Source organism: Macaca nemestrina, chromosome 7, assembly GCF_043159975.1.
Source record: "Macaca nemestrina isolate mMacNem1 chromosome 7, mMacNem.hap1, whole genome shotgun sequence".
In the NCBI taxonomy this organism is placed as follows: domain Eukaryota; kingdom Metazoa; phylum Chordata; class Mammalia; order Primates; family Cercopithecidae; genus Macaca; species Macaca nemestrina.
In genome coordinates, this window is record NC_092131.1 from 161480700 (window position 1) to 161505350 (window position 24651).

The following is a 24651-nucleotide window of genomic DNA, read 5'->3' on the forward strand; positions in this document are numbered from 1 at the left end:
AACATATTTTAACTGAGATAACCAATTTGCCAAGAAACTGCACTTACATTGCCTGGGAGATTGCTCTGTCGGGGTTTCTGTATCAAGATGTGGACCTGGAGAAGTATAAAGAACTCCCTTATTGTTATTCTCCCATCTTGGAGTTTCTGAGAAAAGAAAAAAAAAGTTCACACGACCATTCGATGTGATCTCACTTTGATATAACCACCTCATTTGTTTCTAAAAGCTTAAAGTATATTGTATACATTTATGGAAATATTATCCAGATATATGCAGGCTATACATGAGCAGATTTTATCTAAGATTATTTCTTTTTTTTTTTTTTTTTTTTTTTTTTTGAGACGGAGTCTCGCTCTGCCGCCCAGGCTGGAGTGCAGTGGCCGGATCTCAGCTCACTGCAAGCTCCGCCTCCCGGGTTCACGCCATTCTCCTGCCTCAGCCTCCCGAGTAGCTGGGACTACAGGCGCCGCCACCTCGCCCGGCTAGTTTTTTGTATTTTTTTTAAAGTAGAGACGGGGTTTCACCGTGTCAGCCAGGATGGTCTCGATCTCCTGACCTCGTGATCCACCCGTCTCGGCCTCCCAAAGTGCTGGGATTACAGGCTTGAGCCACCGCGCCTGGCCATCTAAGATTATTTCTTAAGGTTATTGAAAAACAATAGAGTTTTAAAAATCCCAAAACCCAAAACATACATCTTTTTTTCTCTTTTTTTGAGACAAGGTCTTGCTCTGTCACCCAGCCTGGGGTACAGTTGTGTGATCATGGCTCACTGCAGCCTTGAACTCCTGGGCTCAAGTGATTCTCTTGCCTCAGGCTCCCATGTTGCTGGGATTACAGGCATGCACCACCATGCCCAGCCAAAACAAATTACCTTTTAATTGTGACTTCTACTCCATTTAATTAATTGCTATGTTGGATCTTTAACTAAGAAAAGTAGTCTTCTGTATATTTGAAATATTTCGTAATTAAAACAAAATTTAAAACCAAGAATATTACATGTATTAGAAATGAGATGTTTAAACTTCTTTTCTTTATAAATTAAAAAAAAAGAAAAATAATTTTAACATACCTCCCTCAAGCTCTCTTCACAAATAGTATCTCTGAGAAACTGTGATTCCATTTTACTACTGCGGTAAGCTAGAAGTAAAGCAAATTCTGGTGATGAACAAGTCAAAACTGAACTGTAAACTTAACTGTGGTTATCATTCAGATTGTTTCTGATCCTGAAGCCACCCACTGGGATCTTTCTGGGAAGACAGTAATGTAGCACACAGCAAAGTATATTATAGCTTTAAGGCTCCAGGGTTTCTCCACTAATTATAAGCCCATGAAGGAAATCACTCTATTTCTCTGTAGTATGTCACTTCTCAGTGCATTACAATAACTAAGAAATAAAAATAAACTAAACATTATTTTACTGATCAACTTTTTATAATCCCAGAAAGGCATATACAACATTCAAATATTTCCTGAACTGAAAACTACTTATTATTAGTCAAGTAAGCAGAAGGCTGCTATTATTTAGCCTTCATGAAGCTCTTACTGCTGAAGTCCAGACAGGTCCCATCAGCCTTGACTGAATCCAGAGAGCTGCTGCAACTAGATGGGGTCCTGCTCAGGTTTTTTGTCAATACGCTGTTAGCACTTTTATCTATATCCTCTTCAGTATGGTGATCAAAAATCTGAAATTGTCAATTAAGGAATATCATCAAAATAAAACATATACTGTACACTTACGATGAACACTAACATAAATACTACTTCTAACATACAATGTATCTATAATTCATATGAAATATCTTAGTAAAGAATTAGAACAAGTAACAAGCATCTTAAGCCTAATTAGAGTTAAAAGTAATTTTATTGAATATAACTCTATGGATTATACTGTGTACGCAAATTATTTCTCATTATGTATCTAAGTTAAAACCAGATCCCGTAAGCTACCAAATGTTCACCTATCCAATTATTCAACTACTAGCCACCAATAGCAGGGCAACCACACTGCAGAAAACCAGACTAGAATATTGGCTGAATGTGGTGGCCCTGGCTAGAGTCCAGATAAACTTATTTCCAGGCTTTTCTACTTTCCTCTCCAGCTGACCAAGACTTCTTTAGCTGAGTAAGTTATGTGGTCCTGCTTTTACTATTTTAACCATTTGACTTCACAGCTTTAAATGCCATCTTCATCTACCTTCTTATATGCTTTTTGAAAACAACTTTTTTTTTTTTTTTTTTTTTTGAGGAAGAGTCTCACTCTGTCACCCAGGCTGGAGTGCACTGGCGCAATCTTGGCTCACTGCAAGCTCCACCTCCTGGGATCATGCCATTCTCCTGCCTCAGCCTCCCGAGTAGCTGGGACTACAGGCACCCGCCACCACATATGGCTAATTTTTTGTATTTTTAGTAGAGACGGGTTTTCATCGTGTTAGCCAGGATGGTCTCGATCTCCTGACCTTGTGATCCACCTGCCTTGGCCACCCAAAGTGCTGGGATTACAGGCATGAGCTACCGTGCCCGGCTGAAAACAATATATTATTTTATCTAAATGCTATTAAGGGGGCTGGGCACAGTGGCTCACGCCTGTAACCCCAGCATTTTGGGAGGCTAAGGAAGGCAGATCACTTGAGGTCAGGAGTTTAAGACCAGCCTGGCCAACATTGTGAAACTCCATCTCTACTGAAAACACAAAAATTAGCCGGGTGTGGTGGCACATGCCTGTAATCCCAGCTACCGAGGAGGCTGAGGGAGGAGAATCACTTGAACCTGGGAGGCAGAGCTTGCGGTGAGCTAAAATCACACCACGGCACTCCAGCCTGGGCAACAGAGCAAGACTCGATCTCAAAACACAACAAAAATAATAATAAATAAATAAACGCCATTATGGGCTGCAGTGGCTCATGCCTGTAATCCCCGCACTCTGGGAGGTCGAGGTAGGTAGGTCACTTGAGGCCAGGAGTTTGAGACCAGCCTGGCCAACGTGGTGAAACTTCATCTCTACTGAGACCAGCCTGGCCAACGTGGTGAAACTTTATCTCTACTAAAAACACAAAAATTAGCAGGGTGTTGTGGTGTGCACCCGTACTCCCAGCTACTTGGGAGGCTGAGACATGAGAATCACTTCAACCAGGAAGATGGAGGATGCAGTGGGCTGAGTTCACTCCACTGCACTCCAGCCTGGGCGACAGAGCAAGGCCTTGTCTCAAAAATAAATAAATGAATAAATACTATTATGTAAGCTCCATGAGAGCAGATTTTTGTCTGCATTCCCAGCACATAAAACAGTGCCTGGCTGGGTGTGGTGGCTCACGCCTGTAATCCTAGCACTTTGGGAGGCCGAGGTAGGTGGATCACTTGCAGTCAGGAGTTTGAGACCAGCCTGATCAACATGGTGATCATCTCTACTAAAAGTACAAAATTAGCTAGGCATGTTGGTGCATGCCTGTAATCCCAGCTACTTGGGAGGCTGAGGCAGGAGAATGGCGTGAACCCGGGAGGCCAAGGTTGCAGTGAGCCGAGATCATGCCACTGCACTCCAGCCTGGGTGACAGAGCGAGACTCCATCTCAAAAAAAAAAACAAAAAACAAAAAAAAAAACAGTGCCTAAGACATAGCAGATTATATATTTATTGAAAATAGAATGCAGTCTGGGCGTGGTGGCTCACTCCTGTAATATCAGGACTTTGGCAGGCCAAGGTGGGTGGATCACCTGAGGTTAGGAGTTCAAGACCAGACTGGCCAACATGGCGAAATCCTGTCTCTACTGAAAATACAAAAAATAGCCAGGCATGATGGCGGGCGCCTGTAATCTCAGCTATTCAGGAGGCTGAGGCAGGAAAATCCTTGAACCCAGAAGGCAGAGGTTGTAGCAAGCCAAGACTATACTATTGCACTCCAGCCTGGGTGACAAAAGCAAAAGTCCATCTCAAAAAAAGAAAATAGAATGTTAATTTTCATAAAAGCTACTGTTAAATTTTATATTGCTACTTTCTCATAATTTCATGACTAGCCATCGCATGACATTATCTTACAGAGCCACTGAAATCACCTCCTATGCTTATCTTTTTAACAGAGTTGAAGCTTTGTTTTCTATGAAACTCTGATACTTCCTAATCTTTATTTCTCCGCCTACAAAATTTGGTCTAAGTGACAGATTTTGTTCTCCCCAAGTTATCCAAATAGTACTTGACTTAAAAAAATGTGTCTTCTTTCAATTAATACAAAATGACCTAGGCATTCTCCTAATCACTAAAGAAATAGACTCTCTAAGTCTGGGTGCAATGGTTCACACTTGTAATCCCAGCACTTTGGGAGGCTGAGGCAGGCAGATCACTTGAGGTGAGGAGTTCGAGATCAGCCTGGCCAACATGAGGAAACCCCGTCTCTACTAAAAATACAAAAAAAAAAAAAAAGAAATTAGCTGGATGTGGTGCCAGGCGCCTGCAATCCCAGCTACTCGGAAGGCTGAGGCAGGAGAATCACTTGAACCCAGAAAGCGGAGGCTGCAGTGAGCAGAGATCGCACCACTGCACTCCAGCCTGGGCAACAGAGCAAGACTCTGTCGCAAAAATAAAATCAAAATCAAAATCAAAATTAAATTAAAAAATAAGGAAAATGGACTCTCAACTTCTACATATCCTTATCAGCCAAGAAAATTCAGTCAAGCTTTACTTCATGCAGCTGGCAAAATAGAAAGGCTTTTTACTCCCCAAATATAACTCCACTGAAGATGACTTTTCAAGCTATATATACCCTCCCTAGAAATTCTTATATAAAGCCAAATTGACAAATCACTAGAGGTGACAATATTTACCTTTTGAAATTATACAACCATAACTCTGGCTACTTTTTGAACAATTTTCCATTTAATTTTTTTGTGACTATTTGTCACTTTAAATTGCTTTGAAGTCTAGCTGTTAGTCAATTAATTCCTGAAGGTTCTACATAATACTTCTCCAGCCCTGTAAGTGGAAATAATCATTTTCTGCCTGCCCAAGACTAAGATTAAAATTCAAGAATACCCACAATTTAAAAAAACAAAACAAAACCCAAAACTCAAGAACATTGCTTGGTTCAGGACAGAGCTCACCTCCCGATCTTGTGTAGTATCACTAAAGTTAATCTCATTTTTTCTGATTTTTTTCTCCTTATGAATATCTTCTTCTTCTTGTACCCACATTCTTTTTTGGCTATTGCAAGTTTTTTCCATTTTATTTTCATATGGTGAAATATCTTTTTGGTATGTCTCAATCAAAGCCTTTTCCTCAGTTTCTATGTTAATAGAGTCTGAAGAATTGATCTCATCAGGATATATAGGAAGATTTTCCTCATTTATATATTGAGAAGGACTTAGGTTCACTTTAGCTGCAAGAGATCCAATGCCTGAATCTTTGCTGGAGACTAGCTGAATTTCTAAGTGATTTAAATCAGTTGTGTCTGCTGGAATCTGTTCCAGGTCATCAATACCAGTGACACTACAATTTCTCTTGTTTGGCAATCTAGGCAAAAAGATTCCCAAAGAACATCTCCTTACTTTATCTTTAAAAATTGTCTTTGATGGTAGACAGGTGGTTTCAGCTCCATTATGAGACTTTTTATTTTCTTCATCTCTACTATCTTTAGCATTGCTGGAGATTATGTTAATATTACGTATTTCTGTAGCTTGCACTATACTCATATCGTTGTGTGCCTTATTTCGTAATTCAAGTAATTGCTTTGGAAGGGGTGGTATATGAACAGTTTGAAAAGCTAAGAACTCTTCAGTTTTTCCATTCAAATTATTCAGATTTGGTTTGATACTATGAAAACATGGAACATTAGATGTAATTACAGGATCTGGTGCTTCTTCAGCATTGACATGAGTTTGTATGACTTGCTTAGTTAAGTCTGAGTTACTGTGGAAATCCAGAGCTGTATTATAGTTAGTTGTTTGAATATTTTCCTTCAGTTCTTTTTTACAGGCTGCAGCAAACCACTTCTCATTACTGAGCATTTTGGGCTTTTCACATATGGGTGCAGAGGAATTTCCTATAATATTTAAACTCTTATTTTCAGCTTTAGACAGTATCACTTCATCTTTATTGATACTACTCTGTCCTTTTTTAGGTAATGGAGGTTGGTCAGTTGAGAAATGAGGCTGAGAAATAACACGAATATCATCAACAAAGACTTTCATTTGATCCTTTTGAAGCTTAAAAGATATTCGCTTTGAATTAAGTTTAGTCATCTCCCCCAGATCTTGACTATATACTAAAGTTTGATTAGCCAATAGATTTCGTGGCTCCTTAATCAGATCTTGATCTTTGTGCAGTGTTATGACACAGTCTAACTGTCCTTTGTTACTGGTTTGAATAACTTCTTCCTTCTTTAACAAAGGACAAGGAGCAGAGAGATGCTGTCCCTCAGATTCCAAGTAATATTCACTGGCAAAATCATTTGCATAAGCACGGTCATTTTGCACTGGGCAATTATCGGCTTTTTCCTCATCTTTATCACATAAGGGCATGGCACTACCCTCCAAAATATCAGTATAGGAAATAACATTTGGTAAACAGGAATAATTATCACTGGATCCACAAATAGCAGTTGCATGACTGCTTGTAAAGCCCACATTTCTTCTATCTCTATTATTTAACCGACAGCTTTCAATTTGGGCTTTTTCCAATGTACAGGCCTGTTCTACAACTTTCCCTATGACCTTTTCATCCATAGCAGCATTATGGAATTTGACGATTTCATTAGTAGTTTTATTAGTAGAAGCAAAGAGTTGTTGCTTTTGCTCACTGTGAACAATTTTGTTTCCTACAGCCAGTGCTTGTTTTTCAGCAATTTCTTGAACACAGCTATTATCCTTAGGAAAGGAAACACCCAAGTTTTTTCCTTTTGCTATTCCAAATTTAGGGTTCTCTTCAAGTATTTTCTCTGCGGCTTGACAGTCAATGAAAACAGTATCAGAATTGGTGACTTCCAGATCATTGTAATTATCTGTGAATAACACAGTTTTGTCCAAGGGCCTAATAGCTATTTCATTTGATGGGACAGTTTTACATTCTAAGGCAGTTGTGTGACTCCTAGTGACCTCCATGTCATCCTGCCCACATGAATACAAAATAGTTTTAGAAGCCCCTGCAAAAGGCACCAAATGGAAGTCCTTTTTATTCTCCAGGGCACTTTTGTTACCTATTGCCACCATACAACTCTGGGTAATATCCATATCATTTTTATCATTCTCTGAAAATACAATGGTCTTGTCATTTTTTAGCTTAAGGCTTTTTCTTCTCTGACTTTTGCCTGATAGAGGTTCATTGAGAAATCCAGAATTTTGTACAGCTTTGATGTTTTTCCAAGTGGCTGATTTAGACAATTCTGTGTTATCAGCTACCTCTACAGGGTCCCTATTATTAGACCATTCCTCCAGAGGTGTTAGCTGGCTGTCATTTGCTACTAGACGGTCACTTTCACCATTTTCTGGAAAGAAAACACTCTCCTCAGTAGGAGTACATATCACTTTTGGTGTTCCTAGGCTTTTCCTTTGGGATAGTTCAAAGTTAGGTCGGTCTGTTCTTTCCTTTTCTTGGTAATCAATGAAAACAGTATGGGACTTTGTCATTTCTAGTTCATCATGATTATCTACAAACACTACAGTTTTGTCCATAGGCCTAGTAGTTATTTCATCTGGTAAGACAGTTTTACATTCTAAGGCAGTTGTGTGACTTCTAGTGATCTCCATGTCATCCTGCCCACATGTATATAAAATAGTTTCAGAAGTTCCTGCCAATGGCACCAAATGACAATCGTGTTTCTCTAATAAAGGTCTATGGTTTATTTCTACTGTATAACTCTTAGTGATATCCATATCATTCTTAACATCTTCTGAAAATATAATAGTCTTATCAATTTTTGGTCCGCCAACACTTTTCCTTCCCCAAATTTTGACATTTTGCTTTTCCTTTGGAAATTTAGGTTTCTGTATACTTTCGTCCTCTAACACATCCATAATACAGTTAGATTTAAGTACTCCACTTTTTTCTGTGGGACTTTTACCACATTTTTCAACTTTCACAGCTATCTGCCTGCTCGTTGTTGTTAGCTGGCTAGTAGTGTGTTCTAAATTAGTTTTACCAAGTTCTTGTAGTTCAGAAGGACCAAATCCAATGACAACGGTGTGGCTCTTTGTTAGATCCATATTTTGCTCTTCCTCTGAACATATAATCATCTTGTCATGGCAACAGTCAGGTGTGGGATTGCTTAAACTTTTCCTCAGTGGCCCAGCCAGTTTAGAATTGTGGCCTAGTACAGATTTCACTGTATGACTACTTATAGTAGTATCATGATTTTTCATAGAGGATTGTCCTGATGAAAATAATGGCTTTGTGGTAGAAAACAAAGATTGTTCACATGAAACTGTATTTCTATTAGCTACTTGTTTATCAAGAACTCCACCACAGTAGACTACATTATGGCTTGTTGCTATCTCCTGATTACAATCAGCTGACTGAGGAGAATCTTTATCAAGGTAGGGCAAAACCTTCAAAACCCGATCTTTGTCTTTGTTCCAGGTATCGGTTAAGCTGTTTTTGGTTATCATGTCTGGCCGTTGAAATGGTTCATTATGACTTTTGGTCATTTCTTCACATTCATCTGAAGAGCTTTTGTTGTGAGAGTGAGATTCACTGGTATTCTCCGGTGCTAGATTATAAGTTGCAAGAGGAATTTGACTTCCTAAGTTACTTGTGTGACTTTCAGTCAAATCCATATCTTCACCTGCTAAGAGTTCAGTCTTTCTATCAGTCAATGAAATAGATAAAGGATTTGACAGGCTCTGCTGTATTCTTTCCTTAGACATATGAGGAAGTGAGTTACAATTTACATTCATTTTCCCATCTTCTGATGTGGTCATATGATTTTGGAGCATCATTTCTTTTTCAGGTGTTGGTACAGCTGCTATTTGCACATTTGATTGATCTTGTTTAAAAATCTGATTATCTATTGCAACTGTATGACTCTTGGTAATGTCCATGTTCTCCTCTCCGGAATAAATAGTTTTCTCTGTGAGACAAGGCATAGCATCTGGATTGCAATACATTTTAGAATAATTACTGTCATGCTTTAGCAAATTCTTCTCCTCTCTCATATTTGAGAGACATTTGGTCATTTCCATGGCATCATTACAACTAGAATAGAAAACTGTCTTACAACCTTGAATACATGGATTAGAACAAACAGATTCTGGGGTCATGGCTAATATTCTGGCATCTTGATTACAAGTCTGTGAGACTATGTGAGTTTCTGCCCCCATATGACTTCTGGTAATATGTATTTTGTCTGCAGGGTTTATGGAAGGGTCTTGAAAAGCAGCATTTTGTTTACTCTTAAAATTTATTTTACTTCCTGAAGCTTTAGTTCCATAACCTGTTGTTACATCCACGGCATTCTGAGTTTGATTTTCTATTTCAGAAAAATTATTTGTTGCAGGTAAAATCTGTATAGTGTGGTTAAATGTCAAGTCCATAAAGTCATTGCCATAAATTGTAATATCATTACCTTTAGATTCCCGTGAGTTGGTCTCACTGGATGTGGGAATCAATGTCTGAATATTGGCTGTATGACACTGGGTGAAATTCATCCCATCATCTTTTTCTCTAAAGATTCTAGTAACATTACTGTTATTCTCATCTTTATTAAGAGATATATGCATTTGATGTATAGAAGAGGCACTATTTGATTCATTGGAATAAACAGGTATCTCAAAATTTTCTTTATCAGGCCCATTAGGAAAAGCATTACATTTTCCTGTTTTCAATCTCTTTATGAAATCATTGAAATTTATTTTATTTTCTGAAGAAGTGCTTTGATCCATGGAAAAATTTACTTCTTTTTTCATTCTTGAGTCCTCAGTGTGAAGCTTTAAATTAGCTAGAAATGATGTGGTATCTATCTTGGTGGACTTTTCACTTTTGGGATTATCTAAAAGGCCTTTGGTAATCATTACAGTATGACTTGATGTCAGGTCCATCTGGTTTTCATCTGAAAAGATGACTGTCTGGTCGTTTGCATGTTTCCTTTCATGGTTATGTTCTATAATTGAAAACTATAATGAAAGCAAAATATAAGAGATCAGAACAAAAGCAAACTTTTAAAAAGGCATTTTACAACATGTACTATATAAAAAATCCTCAGTGATGGTTTCATAACACATTGGTTTGTTTGAATCAATGGTGTAGTATGTTCCATATAATTTGTCATTAAAAATTATTCTTGGGAGGCCAAGGCAGGCGGATCACGAGGTCAGGAGATCGAGACCATCCTGGCTAACACGGTGAAACCCTGTCTCTACTAAAAAATACAAAAAACAAAATTAGCCAGGTGTGGTGGCGTGCGCCTGTAATCCCAGCTACTCGGGAGGCTGAGACAGGAGAATGGTGTGAACCCGGGAGGCGGAGCTTGCAGTGAGCTGAGATTGTGCCACTGCATTCCAGCCTGAGCAACAGAGTGAGACTCTGTCTCAAAAAAAAAAAAAATTATTCCAGGCTGGGCACAGTGGCTCACACCTGGAATCCAAGCACTTTGGAAGGCTGAGGCAGGAGGACTGCCTGAAGCCAGGAGTAACAAAGTAAGATCCTGTCTCTACAAAAAAATTTAAAAATCAGGCACAGTGGTGCATGCCTATAGTCCCAGCTACTAGGAAGGCTGATGTGGGAGGACTGCTTGAGTCCAGGAGTTTGAGCTGTCATGAGCTAGGATCACATCACTGCACTCCAACTTCGGCAACAAAGTAAGACCCAATCTATTAGGAAAAGAAAAAAAAAAATTCTAAAGTCTATGAGTAATTTACTTTTTAGTGTTAAGGGACAAATTAAAAATTCAAGTTTAATTATACACCCACTAGAATGACTAAAAAATTAAAAACACTGACAGCACCAAATGTAAACATGACAAAAATTTAATTACTATATTGAATAGGTCATTCTTATCCTAAATTTTAAAAGTCTAGGAAAGGCATAAGTCCATGATGACTAATCTATGTTACATTCTAGACTGGGCTTGGTGGCTCACACTTATAATCTCAACACTTTGGGAAGCCGAGGCAGAAGGATCCCTTGAGCCCAGGAGTTCAAGATGAGCCTGGGCAACATAGTGAGATCTTCTGTCTACAAAAAAATGAACAAAGTTAGCTAGGTATGGTGGCATGCACCTGTAGTCCCAGCCACTCAGGAGGCTGAGGTGGGAGGATTGCTTGAGCCCAGAAGGTTGAGGCTGCAGTGAGCCAAGATTGTGCCACCTTCTTGTAGGAGATAGCTTATATATATATATATTTTTTTTTTACACTCTGTGCTACAAGATTTTTTTTTTTTTTTTGGTGAGGACACAGATTAACTCCTTGCTACTGAAAGTATGGCCTACGGACTTGTGTACTAGTATCACTCAAGAAATACTTAGAAATAAAGACTCATATGCTCTTTAAACTTTGAGAGGTACTGGTATACTGTATCTCCCATTATTTAAACGGGCAGTGACTTAACTACCCTTAAGTTAATTGGAAAGCTAGGAAGCCTTTCCAGTTTATGCTGATTCATTTTATTAAGTCATCCCTAAATTATGCCATTATCATTGAACTGTGTTTTCTGTTTTAACAATCAGAAGACATTAAAATATGAAGGTATTTGCATTAACTCTTACCTCCTTCTGTTGCATCTGGGTATGAATGGGAGCAGAAAGCAATGTGTTCATCCCTATTTAGAAAAAAGAAAAAACTGTAGTCAGAAAATATATCACCGAGCCTGACTTTCCTTTTCTTAGGTTCTTCATCAGTTACAAGTATTTACTAGAATTTACCAGTAACTAAGCCCTTAAAAACTTATGTATTAAATTTTTTTAAAGTTTTAAAAAATTGATACATAACAGTGGAACATATTTTTGTGTTACGTGATATTTTGATATCTGTATACATTGTGTAATGATCAAATCAGGGTAATTGGAATATCCACCACATCAAACATTTATCTTTTGTGTTGGGAACATATTAAATTTCATAAGACTTTTAATTGTCCTATGTTAGTGACAGAGAGACCAATAATTATTATATCCTCTGTGTGGCTGAAATATTTTTATAATGTGGTGGTGATTTTAAAGATGGAAAGTCTGGACTACTACTTATTATTATTATTATTATTGACTTCTCTGTTTTTATTTCCTGGATAGTAGAAGTCCCATGAAGAAGAACATCAAGTGATGAGTCTGAAAGGTTAGGGTAGGATTCTGAAGGGTCTTTTATTCTATGTTAAGGAATCTAGACGTTCCCATGATAAGACATTTGTGTTTTATAAAAATAATCCCATTATAAAATATAATGCATTTTAGAAAAATAGTAAAAAGTAATAAAAAGAAGTAGATTCAAGAGAAGATAAACCAATAAGGAAGTTACTACAACAGTTCAGATTAACGTAAGAGGTCATGTTAAACCAAAAGAGCAACAAAAATGGAAATAAAGGATTAGACTCAAGACTTATTTTAGAACTACAAATTACACTTTGTAAATAAGGAAGGGATTCAAAAGGCTGTATTAAAACAGGAAATAGGCCGGGCACGGTGGCTCAAGCCTGTAATCCCAGCACTTTGGGAGGCCGAGGCGGGTGGATCACGAAGTCAGGAGATCGAGACTATCCTGGCTAACACGGTGAAACCCCGTCTCTACTAAAAATACAAAAAAAAACTAGCCGGGCGTGGTGGCGGGCGCCTGTAGTCTCAGCTACTCGGGAGGCTGAGGCGGGAGAATGGCATGAACCCGGGAGGCGGAGCTTGCAGTGAGCCGAGATCACGCCACTGCACTCCAGCCTGGGAGACACAGCGAGACTCCGTCTCAAAAAAAAAAAAAAAAAACAGGAAATACATTTAAAAACACTTACATTTAAAGTTTAAAGGCAAATTTTTAGAACATACTAAATAATTTATAGCAACTTTGAGTACATATAATGAAATAATTATAAGCTTTTTTTTTCTTTTTTTTACTAAAAGCCTTATTTATATGTCAGGCTTCCATTCATTTTTTCAACAAATGTTGATTCAGAACCTATTACATGAAAAAAACAAAACAAACAAACAAAAACACACCTCAACTGTCTACTAAGGTATAAAGAAGAACAAGACAAAATTTCTGGACTCCCAGAGATGGTAGTTCAGGCTATTCTGAGCACACTGCCTATGGGGTAGCCCTGCTCCTCAAGGAGGAGTATCCCTTACCCCCCACAAACAGTTCTGGCCTCTTTAATAAGACAGTCAGAAAAATACTTAAAATACAATGTGATAAATTATAAAATACACCAAGAAATAAAAGAGGTGTTATGGGAGTGCAGAACATGCGACTAACTCCTTAGTTCTGCCAGAGAGGGTTCCATGTAAGCCAGTGCTACTTGAAGTACAGTGCCAGACTGTGAACTGCTTGTTACCAATTCATAATGAGATAAAGAGCTGGTGGCAAACATAAATCATATAATAATAATTGCTAGAAAAAAAGTGTATGCTAAACTAAACGGTGGCTTAATGCCACAGTTAATGCACATTATGGTGCAAGTTCCTTTTCTGTCATGGACTGAGCAGTTAGTTTGTGGAATGGACACTTTGAACAGCACTGAAGTTAAGCTAAGTGAAGTGAAAAATGAGAAGATTGACAGGCAAACTGGAGTAGAAAGATCACTTTAGATAGACAAAATAGCATTAATAAATGCATATAGGGGCTGAGCACGCAGGCTCACACCTGTAATCCAAGCACCCTGGAGGCCGAGGCAGGTGGATCATCTGAGGTCAGGAGTTTGAGACCAGCCTGGCCAACATGGTGAAAACCCGTCTCTACTAAAAATACAAAAATTATCTGGGCCTGGTGGCATGCGCCTCTAATCCCAGCTACTTGGGAGGCTGAGGCAGGCTTGTTGCAGTGAGCCAAGATCGCACCACCTCACTTCAGCCTGGGTGACAGAGTGAGACTCCATCTCAAAAAAATAAAATGAAACACAATGAAATATAAATGCATATAGGCAGAAAAAGAGTTCATATAGTGAACTGCAAATAATTCATCACGGGCTAGAGCACAGGATACCTATAAAGGGCAGGAGATAAGTCTGGAGAAGAAGACAGACCAAGTGATAAAGGACATTCTAACTCACTGCTAAGGAGTATGGGCTTTATTCTCTAAGCAAAACAGTGTCATTGAACCATTTTAAGCTGGGAGGTAACATAATTAAATTTAGAAACATGGAGAATAGATTGGAAGGATAAGAAATGAAATACAGGCCGGGCGCGGTGGCTCAAGCCTGTAATCCCAGCACTTTGGGAGGCCGAGATGGGCGGATCACGAGGTCAGGAGATCGAGACCATCCTGGCTGACACGGTGAAACCCCGTCTCTACTAAAAAAAATACAAAAACTAGCCGGGCGAGGTGGCGGGCGCCTGTAGTCCCAGCTACTCGGGAGGCTGAGGCAGGAGAATGGCGTAAACCCGGGAGGCGGAGCTTGCAGTGAGCTGAGATCTGGCCAGTGCACTCTAGCCTGGGCGACAGAGCGAGACTCCGTCTCAAAAAAAAAAAAAAAAAAAAAAGAAATGAAATACAATAGCCCAAGAAAAAATAATAGCAGCTTGAGTTAAAGCAGGGGCAGAAGGAATACAGAATAGGTAATAGATTTTCAAGACATTTAGGAGACAAAATACAAAGTAGGCCAAATGGACATAAGACATAAATGAAGAGTTGAAAATGACTTCTTGATTACTGACTTAAGTGAATAACTGAACGAGCGGGAGTCCAAGACAGAGAAAACAGGAGAAACAGCAGGTTTGAAAGAAATAATAGTGAATCGGCCAGGTGCAGTGGCTCACACCTATAATCCCAGCACTTTGGGAGGCTGAGGCGGCTGGATCAACTGAGGTCAGGAGTTTGAGACCAGCCTGGCCAACATGGAGAAACCCTGTCTCTACTAAAAATACAAAAAAAAAAAAAATTTGCTGGGTGTAGTGGTGGGCGCCTGTAATCCCAGCTACTCAGGAGGCTGAGGCAGGAGAATTGCTTGAACCTGGGGGGTGGAGGCTGCAGTGAGCTGAGATCGTGCCACTGCACCCCAGCCTGGACAATAAGAATGAAACTTCGTCTCAAAAAAAAAAAAAGAAGTAATAGTGAGTCTGTGAAATTTTAAACTGAAGACACTGTGTAAACAACAAAGCCCTGGGCTGGGCACGGTGGCTCATGCCTGTAATCCCAGCACTTTGGGAGGCCGAGGCGGGTGGATCACGAGGTCAGCAGTTCGAGACCAGCCTGACCAACACAGTGAAACCCCGTCTCTAATAAAAATACAAAAAAATTAGCTGGGCGTGGTGGTGGATGCCTGTAATCCCAGCAACTTGGGAGGCTGAGGCAGGAGAATTGCTTGAAATCAGAAGGCGGAGGTTGCAGCAAGCTGAGATTACGCCACTGCACTCTAGCCTGGGCAATAATAGCAAAACTCTGTCTCAAAAAAAAAAACAAAATAATAACAAAGCTCTGTTTGGAGCCACTACTAGAGTGGCTCAAGGAACCTAGATGAATAGACTATCTTACTGTAAGAAAAGTATTCTAGTCATACTCACCAGTAATTTCACAGTAATTATCTTCTAATTTCTTATTCCTAAAAATTAAAAAGTATTTTTATAATCTATACCCCAAACAATTACCAACAATCTTTCAATAACAGCTGAAAGAGTAGGGAAGATGAAAGACTGTCATAGAATGACTAGCAGAAAATTATAAAGACTTTTTTTAAAAAAGACTCATCTAATGCAGAAAATTATAAAGACATCTTTTTAAAAAAGACTCATCTAATACTGACTGAAGCAATTGCAAGGCAATTAAAGGATACTTTTCAGATTGGTCTTAATGGTTTGCTAATTTCAAGAATATTATCAACCAGTCGTGGTGGCTCACATCTGTAATCTCAACACTTTGGGAGGTTGAGGTGGGAGGACCACGTGAGACCTGGAGTCCAGGGCTGCAGTGAACTATAATCATGCCACTGAACTCCAGCCTGGGTGACAGAGTGAGATCTCATCCCAAAAAAATAAACTAGAAAAATATGCTTAATATATACTGCTTGCTTATTTTTTCAAAAAAAGACCTATAAAGCAATTCATTTTCTAAACTTTGAGCCTTAAAAGTACATAAAAGAAACCACTCAAGTGTCCATCAATAGGGAGTTTACTAAATGTTGGTGCAGCCATACAAGAGACTATAACAGACTGAGGTAAATCTTTATGTAATAACGTAGAAAGTGTCACAATACATATTACTAGGCAATCCCATTTTTGTCTTCTTTAAAAAAATAAAAGCTAAACATGCACTTAGACACACAAAAAGAATTTCTGCAAGTACACCAAAAATTGTCAACAGTGGTTATCTGTGAGGATTGAGTCACCTGAAGAAGACAGAATAGGCCGGGCGTGGTGGCTCAAGCCTGTAATCCCAGCACTTTGGGAGGCCGAGGCGGGCGGATCACAAGGTCAGGAGATCGAGACCACAGTGAAACCCTGTCTCTACTAAAAACACAAAAAATTAGCCGGGCGCGGTGGCGGGCGCCTGTAGTCCCAGCTACTCAGGAGGCTGAGGCAGGAGAATGGTGGGAACCCGGGAGGCGGAGCTTGCAGTGAGCCGAGATGGCGCCACTGCACTCCAGCCTGGGCAACAGCGTGAGACTCCGTCTCAAAAAAAAAAAAAAAAAAAAAAAAAAAAAGTAATATAGCTTAGAGATTTCTCTATTTAGCATACAATTTTTTTTTTCGGCTGCACAGTAGTCAATTAATACAGAAAATGTAGCATTTATTTAACCAGTCCCTTATTGATGGACCTTCAGGACCTTTCACAACATTTACTATTATAGTAAACACTGCAGCGAATAACCTTATCTATTCATCATTTCAAACATTTACAAGTATATTGGTGAGATAATTTCCAGACATAAAACTGAAGTCAAAGGGCATGTGCATTAAAAATTCTGAATGATATTACCAAGTTGCCTTCTACAAATCATACTACCACTAGCAATGAGTGACTTTTTACCTATTTCCTTAACTGACTGGATAAAAATATCTCTTTTTTAGGCCAGACATGGTGGCTCACGCCTGTAATCCCAGCACTTTGGGAGGCCAAAGTGGGCAGATCACAAGCTCAAGAGATCAAGATAATTCTGGTCAACATGGTGAAACCCCGTCTCTACTAAAAACAGAACAAAATTACCCAGGCGCGATGGCAGGCGCCTGTAGTCCCAGCTATTCGGGAGGCTCAAGCAAGAGAATCACTCGAACCCAGGAGGCAGAGGTTGCAGAGAGCCGAGATCATACCACTGCACTCCAGCCTGGCGACAGAGCAAGACTCTGTCTAAACAACAAACAAACAACAACAAAAACAAAAAACAAACAAACAAAAAAAAAAACCTCTTTTTTGGAGACAGAGTCTCGCTCTGCAGCCCAGGTTGGAGAGCAGGCACATGATCTCAGCTCACTGCAACCTCTGCCTCCCGGATTCAAGCAATTCTCATGCGTCGGCCTCCTGAGTAGCTGGGATTACAGGCACAGTGCCACCATACCTGGCTAATTTTTTGTATTTTTTTTTTTTTTTGAGACGGAGTCTCACTCTGTCACCTAGGCTGGAGTGCAGTGGCATGATCTCGGCTCACTGCAACCTCTACCTCCCAGATAGAAGTGATTCTCCTACCTCAACCTCCTGAGTAGCTGAGACTACAGGCGCCCACCACACCCAGCTAATTTGTGTATTCTTAGTAGAGACAGGTTTCACCATGTTGGCCAGGATGGTCTCGATCTCCTGACCTGTGATCCACCAGCCTCGGCCTCCCAAAGCGCTGGGATTACAGGCGTGAGACACCACGCCTGGCTAAAAATATATCAATATATTTAAATTTGTACTTCTCTTATGATGAATAAAGATAGCCATCTTTTCATTTGTTAAAGAGCTACTGGTATTTGCTTTTCTATGTAATAATATTATAAGAAAGACTTAATAAAAAAACTAAAGACTTGGTATCTATTGTTTTATATTAGTTGATAAATATAACGGTTTATGTATTATATTGTTTCATCACTATTAAAACTATAAACTGTACAATGGTCATATTAATCAGATATAGCAGTATACTAAATTCTGCAAAGAACTTGTTTTCTGAATTAATCCTAAGTATTCCACAAAAAGAATACAAAAATAAGAAACAAAATATTAATTTATAACTTTTTAAATATAATTTGAAATTACTTACTGTATCAAAAGAAGATTTTCTCCTGCTTCTGTTTCTAAAAATAAAATTAAAATTAAATTTGTCCAAGGATACACTGATAAAGCATTAGGAAAAATTGCTTAAGGACGGCCGGGCATGGTGGCTCATGCTTGTAATCCCAGAACTTTGAGGGGCCAAGACGGGCAGATCACAAGGTCAGGAGTTTGAGATCAGCCTGACCAACACAGTGAAACCCTACTAAAAATACAAAAATTAGCCGGGCGTGGTGGCGTGCACATGTAATCCCAGCTACTCAGGAGGCTGAGGCAGGAGAATTACTTGAACCTGGGAGGTGGAGGTTGCAGTGAGCCCAGATTGCACCACTGCACTCTAGCCTGGGTGACAGGGCAAGACTCCGTCTCAAAAAAAATAAATAAAATAAAATTTTTAAAAAATTACTTAAGGGCCGGGTGCGGTGGCTCAAGCCTGTAATCCCAGCACTTTGGGAGGCCGAGACGGGCGGATCATGAGGTCAGGAGATTGAGACCATCCTGGCTAACACGGTGAAACCCCGTCTCTACTAAAAAAAAAATACAAAAAATTAGCCGGGCGAGGTGGCGGGCGCCTGTAGTCCCAGCTACTCGGGAGGCTGAGGCAGGAGAATGGCGTAAACCCGGGAGGCGGAGCTTGCAGTGAGCCAAGATCTGGCCACTGCACTCCAGCCTGGGCGACAGAGCGAGACGCCGTCTCAAAAAAAAAAAAAAAAAAAAAAAAAAAAAAAAATTACTTAAGGACATTAACAACATTTTAAAAAATTATTAAAAAATTGGCCGGGCGCGGTGGCTCAAGCCTGTAATCCCAGCACTTTGGGAGGCCGAGACGGGCGGATCACGAGGTCAGGAGATCGAGACCATCCTGGCTAACACGGTGAAACCCCATCTCTACTAAAAAATACAAAAAACTAGCCGGGCGAGGTGGCGGTGCCTGTAGTCCCAGCTACTCGGGAGGCTGAGGCAGGAGAATGGCGAGAACCCGGGAGGCGGAGCTTGCGGTGAGCTGAGATCCGGCCACTGCACTTCAGCCTGGGCGGCAGAGCGAGACTCCGTCTCAAAAAAAAAAAAAAAATAAAAAAAAAAAAAAAAAAAAAATTATTAAAAAATTATTAACTGCTGGGCGCGGTGGCTCACGCCTGTAATCCTAGCACTTTGAGAGGTCGAGGCAGGCAGATCACTTGAGGCCAGGGGTTCAAGACCAGCCTGGCCAATACGGTGAAACCCAGTCTCTACTAAAAGTACAAAAATTAGCTGTGTGTGGTGGTGCATGCCTGTAATCCCAGCTACCCGGGAGGCTGAGGCAGAAGAATCACTTAAACCTGGGAGGCAGAGGTAGCAGTGAGCTGAGATAGCACCATTGCACTCCAGCCTGGGGTACAAGAGTGAAAAATCCGTCTCAAAATAAATAAATAAATAAATAAATTTACTTACTATCCACGCTACTCTCTACCCCCAAGACTCAAGGAATACTTTTTTTGTTTTTGAGACATGGTCTTGCTCTGTTGCCCAGGCTGGAGTACAGTGGTGCAATCACCGCAGTCTCAATCTCCTGGGCTCAAGTGATCCTCTCACCTCAGCCTCCCGAGTAGCTGGGGCTACAGGAATGCACCCCCACACCTGGCTAATTTTTTATTTTTTGTAGAGACACAATCTCACTATGTTGTCCAGGTTGGTGCTGAACTCCTGGGCTCAAGCGATCCTCCCACCTCAGCCTGCCAAAGTGCTGGGAACACAGGTGTGAGCCACTATGCATGGCCCATCATATATTTTTTAAGCAATAAGATAGACAATAAGTTATATTCGTTGTCTGGTTAGAGAGCTACAGTAAAATTTTTAAAAAAGCAGATTTAGCAGGAATTACAGTAACATACTTACCTGCCATTTCTGACTTTCTCTCTATTTTCATATGAGACTCTGTCTGGAATACCCTAGGAGAGAAAATAAAGATTATTAAAAACCTGCAATTTGTAATCAGTATCCTTTGGTGTTAATTTATAGTCTGTGTTGAGATAGGCAAAGATAATACTTTGATTTTAGCTTCCTCTTTGCTATGCCATATACTCCTAGTATTTCAAATGCCAAAATTAGTTTACCACAATAAAATCTACTATAGTTTTGTTTTTATTTTTGTTTTTAAATAGGATCTCGCTTTGTTGCCCAGTCTAGATTGCAGTGGTGCGATCACAGCTCGCTGTAGCCTCAACCTCCCAGGTTAAAGTGATCATCCCACTTTAGCCTCCCGAGTAGCCTCACCAACAAGCCTAATATTTTTTATTTTTAGTAGAGACAAGGCTATTATAGTTAATTAGTTTATTTATTTTTAACTAAGATTCTGAGCCATTTGTTACTGCAGAGGGTATAATCTTTAAATGAGCTCTGACTTAGTAATTATTTATCCCTCTCAATAACCTAAAATATTCATCTAATTCAACAAGTATTTATTAAACACTCACTATATACCTGGTATTATACTACGGCCTGGGATACAAACACGTGATCCTTGACTCAAGGAGCTTCCACTATAAATAGAGCTAGAACAGTGATTACAAACATTATTTCACTGGCTTTTGTTATTAACAATTCAGGTATGGTAGCATGGATTCCATAGGAAGGGATCCCTTTTCACTGGGATGGTTAAGAATAAGCTTCAGGGAGCATTTTGACATCTGCCTTGAATCTGACCAGTTCATTCTAATTTTGCTAATATTAAGTATCACTCACTATATAGAAGCTATTCTTTTTTCTTTTTTGAGACAGGGTCTCATTCTGTTCCCCAGGCTGGAGTGCAACGACACTATCATGGCTCACTGCAGCCTGGGACTCCTGAGCTGAAGCAATCCTCCAGATTCGCCTCCCGAGTATCTGGGACTACAGGTGCATAGTATCATGCCTGGCTAATTTTTTTTTTTTTTTTTTGTAGAGATGGGATCTCGCTAAGTTGCTTGGGCTAGTCTTGAACTACTGGCCTCAAGCAATCCTCTGGCTTCAACCTCCCAAAGTGCTGGGATTACAGGTGTGAGCCACCACATCTGGCCGCTAGTACAATGTCAAGTAACAGTTGGATATCACTGTTTTGTTCCTGACTTTAGAGGGAATGCTTTCATTGTTTCTCTTTTAAACATAATACTGAATAACCTTTTAAATAATAACTAATGTTTCATCAAAACAGATTATTCAAGTCAGTACCAATACATTTGGTTTGATACACAAAATACTAGTACCTGTAATATTTTAGTTATTTCTGCTTTCAACTTACTTTATAGTATCTGCAAAGCTGACTCGACGAGAGTTTTTCTTATTTCTCAAAGCATTGGATTCCTAAGGGCAGAGAATATATGGTATAATTATTAATAAAATCACTGTGAATTACATTTCCAGAGTACTATAGACAGAGATCAAGTCTTTTTTTTTTTTTTTTTTTTTTGAGATGGAGTTTTGCTCTTGCTACCCAGACTGGAGTGCAACAGTGCGATCTCGGCTCACCGCAGCCTCTGACACCCGGGTTCAAGCGATTCTCCCACCTCAGCCTCCCGAGTAGCTGGGATAACAGGCACGCGTCAGCACGCCCGACTAATTCTGTATTTTTAGTAGAGACGGGGTTTCTCCATGTTGATCAGGCTGGTCTCAAACTCCTGACCTCAAGTGATCCTCCCACCTCAGCTTCCCAAAGTACTGGAATTACAGGCATGAGCCACTGCACCTGGCCAGAGATCACGTCTTATTCTGAATTACCTCTTCAAATGTTGTAGTATGTGTCAGAATTTCCTTCTTTTTTTCAAGGCTGAATGATATTTCACTGCACGTATATATTACCACATTTTGTTTATCCATTCATCAATGGACACTTAAGTTGCTTCCACCTTCTGGCTACTGTGAATCATGCCATTATGAACATGGGTGTACAAATATCTCTTTGAAACTCTCAATTCTTTTGGATATATATCCAGAAGTGAAATTGTTCAATCATATGGTAATTCTATTTTCAATTTGTTGAGGAATTGCCATACTGTTTTCCATAGCAGCTGTACCATTTTATATCCCCACCAACAGAGCACAAGGGTTCCAATTTCTCTGTATCCTCATCAACACTTGTTATTGTCTGTCTTTTATTTTAACCATCCTAATGGGTGTGAGGTGATATCTCATTTAGGTTTTGATTTGTATTTTCCTAATGGTCAATGATGCTGAGCATCTCTTCATTAGAATACAGTATTTTTACTTTCCTTCCCCACCCTCCTTAACAAGAGCAAACATTTCTACTCACATAAATACCATACACAAAAACCAAAAGACATTAAGGATGAGCTTGCTGTTAAGTAAAAACATAAAATAATAATAACCAAAAGACAGAAACAAAATCCACAGAGAATTTTACTGGGTTAATTCTGAATACCTGACCATAAGTCTTATTATAATAAAGAATCAGAAATGGTAACCCCTCTGCGTCAAAGCAGTGATGTGATTAAGGTCCTAGAAGATGCTACAGGTAGCCCTGAGCTTAATATGACAATTATAATACTGACATGGTAAACACTGGGACTAACAGAGACTAATATATTTCTTACTGAAAAAAAAGAAAACTGATATTTTCATAGTTCATAAGTGTGACTGGGTTTTCACACGCATGTGAGATGTGCTTTCCTCAAACTTTGTTACATGTTGGCACATTATACATCTGACATGAAAAAAGAAAGGCGCAGCACGATGGCTCATGCCTATCATACCCACACTTTGGGAGGCCCAGGCAGGAGGACCACTTGAGCCCAGAAGTTCAAAACCAGCCCAGTCAACATAGCAAGACCCTTGTCTGTACTAAAAAAAAAAAAACAAAAAAAAAAAAACATGTTAAGGGCCGGGTACAGTGGCTCACGCCTGTAATCCCAGCACTTTGGAAGATCAAGGTGGGTAGATTGCTTGAGCCCAGGAGTTCAAGACTAACGTAGGCAACATGGCGAAACCCCTTCTCTACAAAAAATAAAAAATTAGCCAGGCATAGTGGCATGTTCCTGTGGTCCTAGTTATTCAGGAGGCTAAGGTGGGCGGATCTCGAGCCCAGGAGGAGGAGGTTGCAGTGACCCATGATCGCACCATTGTACTCCAGTCTGGGCAACAGAGTGAGACTCTGTCTCTAAATAAATAAATAAATAGCCAGGTATGGTGGCATGTGCCGTAGTACCAGCTACTCAGGAGGCTGAGGCAGGAAGACTGATTGAACCCAGGAATGCAGGGCTACAGGGAGTTATGATTGTGCCACTGCACTCCAACCTGGGTAAGTGAGAGAGATGCCATTTCTAGAAAAGAGAAGAAAAAAGAAAAATCATGAATGCCAGTATATTCAACTGTTTGGAAAGCCATGGGATGCTTACACATTCCCTCTTCATATAGTTAATAAAGTTCTTGACTTAAAAATATAACTGAAAATAGTCATCTATAAAGTATTTGCACAAGAGACTTACCTGAACTGTTTCATTCCCACCTCTGAGGTCCTGAAGAGGACTCCTTGGGGGTTTCAAAATCTGTGGTAACAATTAGAATTATTCAAAAAAAATTTGGCATATCTATTAAGAATCAGTTTATTTCATGTTATATCATAGGTAGAAAGCTAAAATTTTCATTACAAACTCTGAAACTCCTCAAATTCATTCTGCTCAATGCTACACCGTGTGGCAGATTTAAATATCTGACATCTATTCCCTTCTACCTGCCCATCCTCTCCAATTATTTTACCCACTCTCATCCCATGTGGTCTGAGTGAACATGACACCAACTCTAGGGTAAAACACATAGCTCTGTCTAGAACAATGTGATATTCTCTTGTCAATGATGATTTGTTCAGGAATGAGGACTTGACCCATATCAGGATAATCGAGCTAAAATGATTCAATTCTGAGTCTTTTCTGTTTTCAGGAAAAAGACACTATTCTTCACGTAGGACTTGAGCCTGGAAGTAAAAGAGCTAGATGTACCACAGTAATTACAGGGAAAGAATCTATCTGCTGGAGATTACCCAGAGGAAGCACTAAGAGTAGAAAAAGAAAAAGGAGGCTGGACGCAGTGGTTCACGCCTGTAATCCCAGCACTTTGGGAGGCCAAAGATGGGGCGGATCACGAGGTCAGGAGATCAAGACCATCCTGGCTAACATGATGAAACCCCATCTCTACTAAAAATACAAAAAATTAACCGGGCATGGTGGCAGGTGCCTGTAGTCCCACCTATTCGGGAGGCTGAGGCAGGAGAATGGTGTGAACCTGGGAGGAGGAGCTTGCAGTGAGCCGAGATCGCGCCACTGCACTCCAGCCTGGGTGACAGAGCGAGATTCCGTCTCAAGAAAAAAAAAAAGAAAAAGGAAATCCTAGTA

The 24651-nt window shown here is 39.8% G+C and overlaps 1 protein-coding gene and 1 pseudogene across 3 annotated transcripts in view; one reads left to right on the forward strand and one right to left on the reverse strand.

Annotated features, from left to right (window-relative positions):
• LOC105493188 (kinetochore scaffold 1) overlaps positions 1–24651 on the reverse strand; it is a 76620-nt gene that overhangs the window by 36621 nt on the left and 15348 nt on the right. For all 3 annotated transcript variants that reach the window (XM_071067090.1, XM_071067089.1, XM_071067088.1), the window contains exons 4-13: positions 23749–23808; positions 21549–21610; positions 20168–20220; positions 18282–18315; positions 15610–15647; positions 11680–11732; positions 5090–10090; positions 1544–1682; positions 1070–1137; positions 48–146 (exon numbers count right to left, since the gene is read on the reverse strand). In XM_071067090.1, coding sequence (XP_070923191.1) covers positions 48–146; positions 1070–1137; positions 1544–1682; positions 5090–10090; positions 11680–11732; positions 15610–15647; positions 18282–18315; positions 20168–20220; positions 21549–21610; positions 23749–23808 — 5607 coding nt within the window. The remainder of the gene's footprint in view (positions 1–47; positions 147–1069; positions 1138–1543; positions 1683–5089; positions 10091–11679; positions 11733–15609; positions 15648–18281; positions 18316–20167; positions 20221–21548; positions 21611–23748; positions 23809–24651) is intronic.
• LOC112428694 (small nucleolar RNA U13) lies at positions 22876–22973 on the forward strand (annotated as a pseudogene).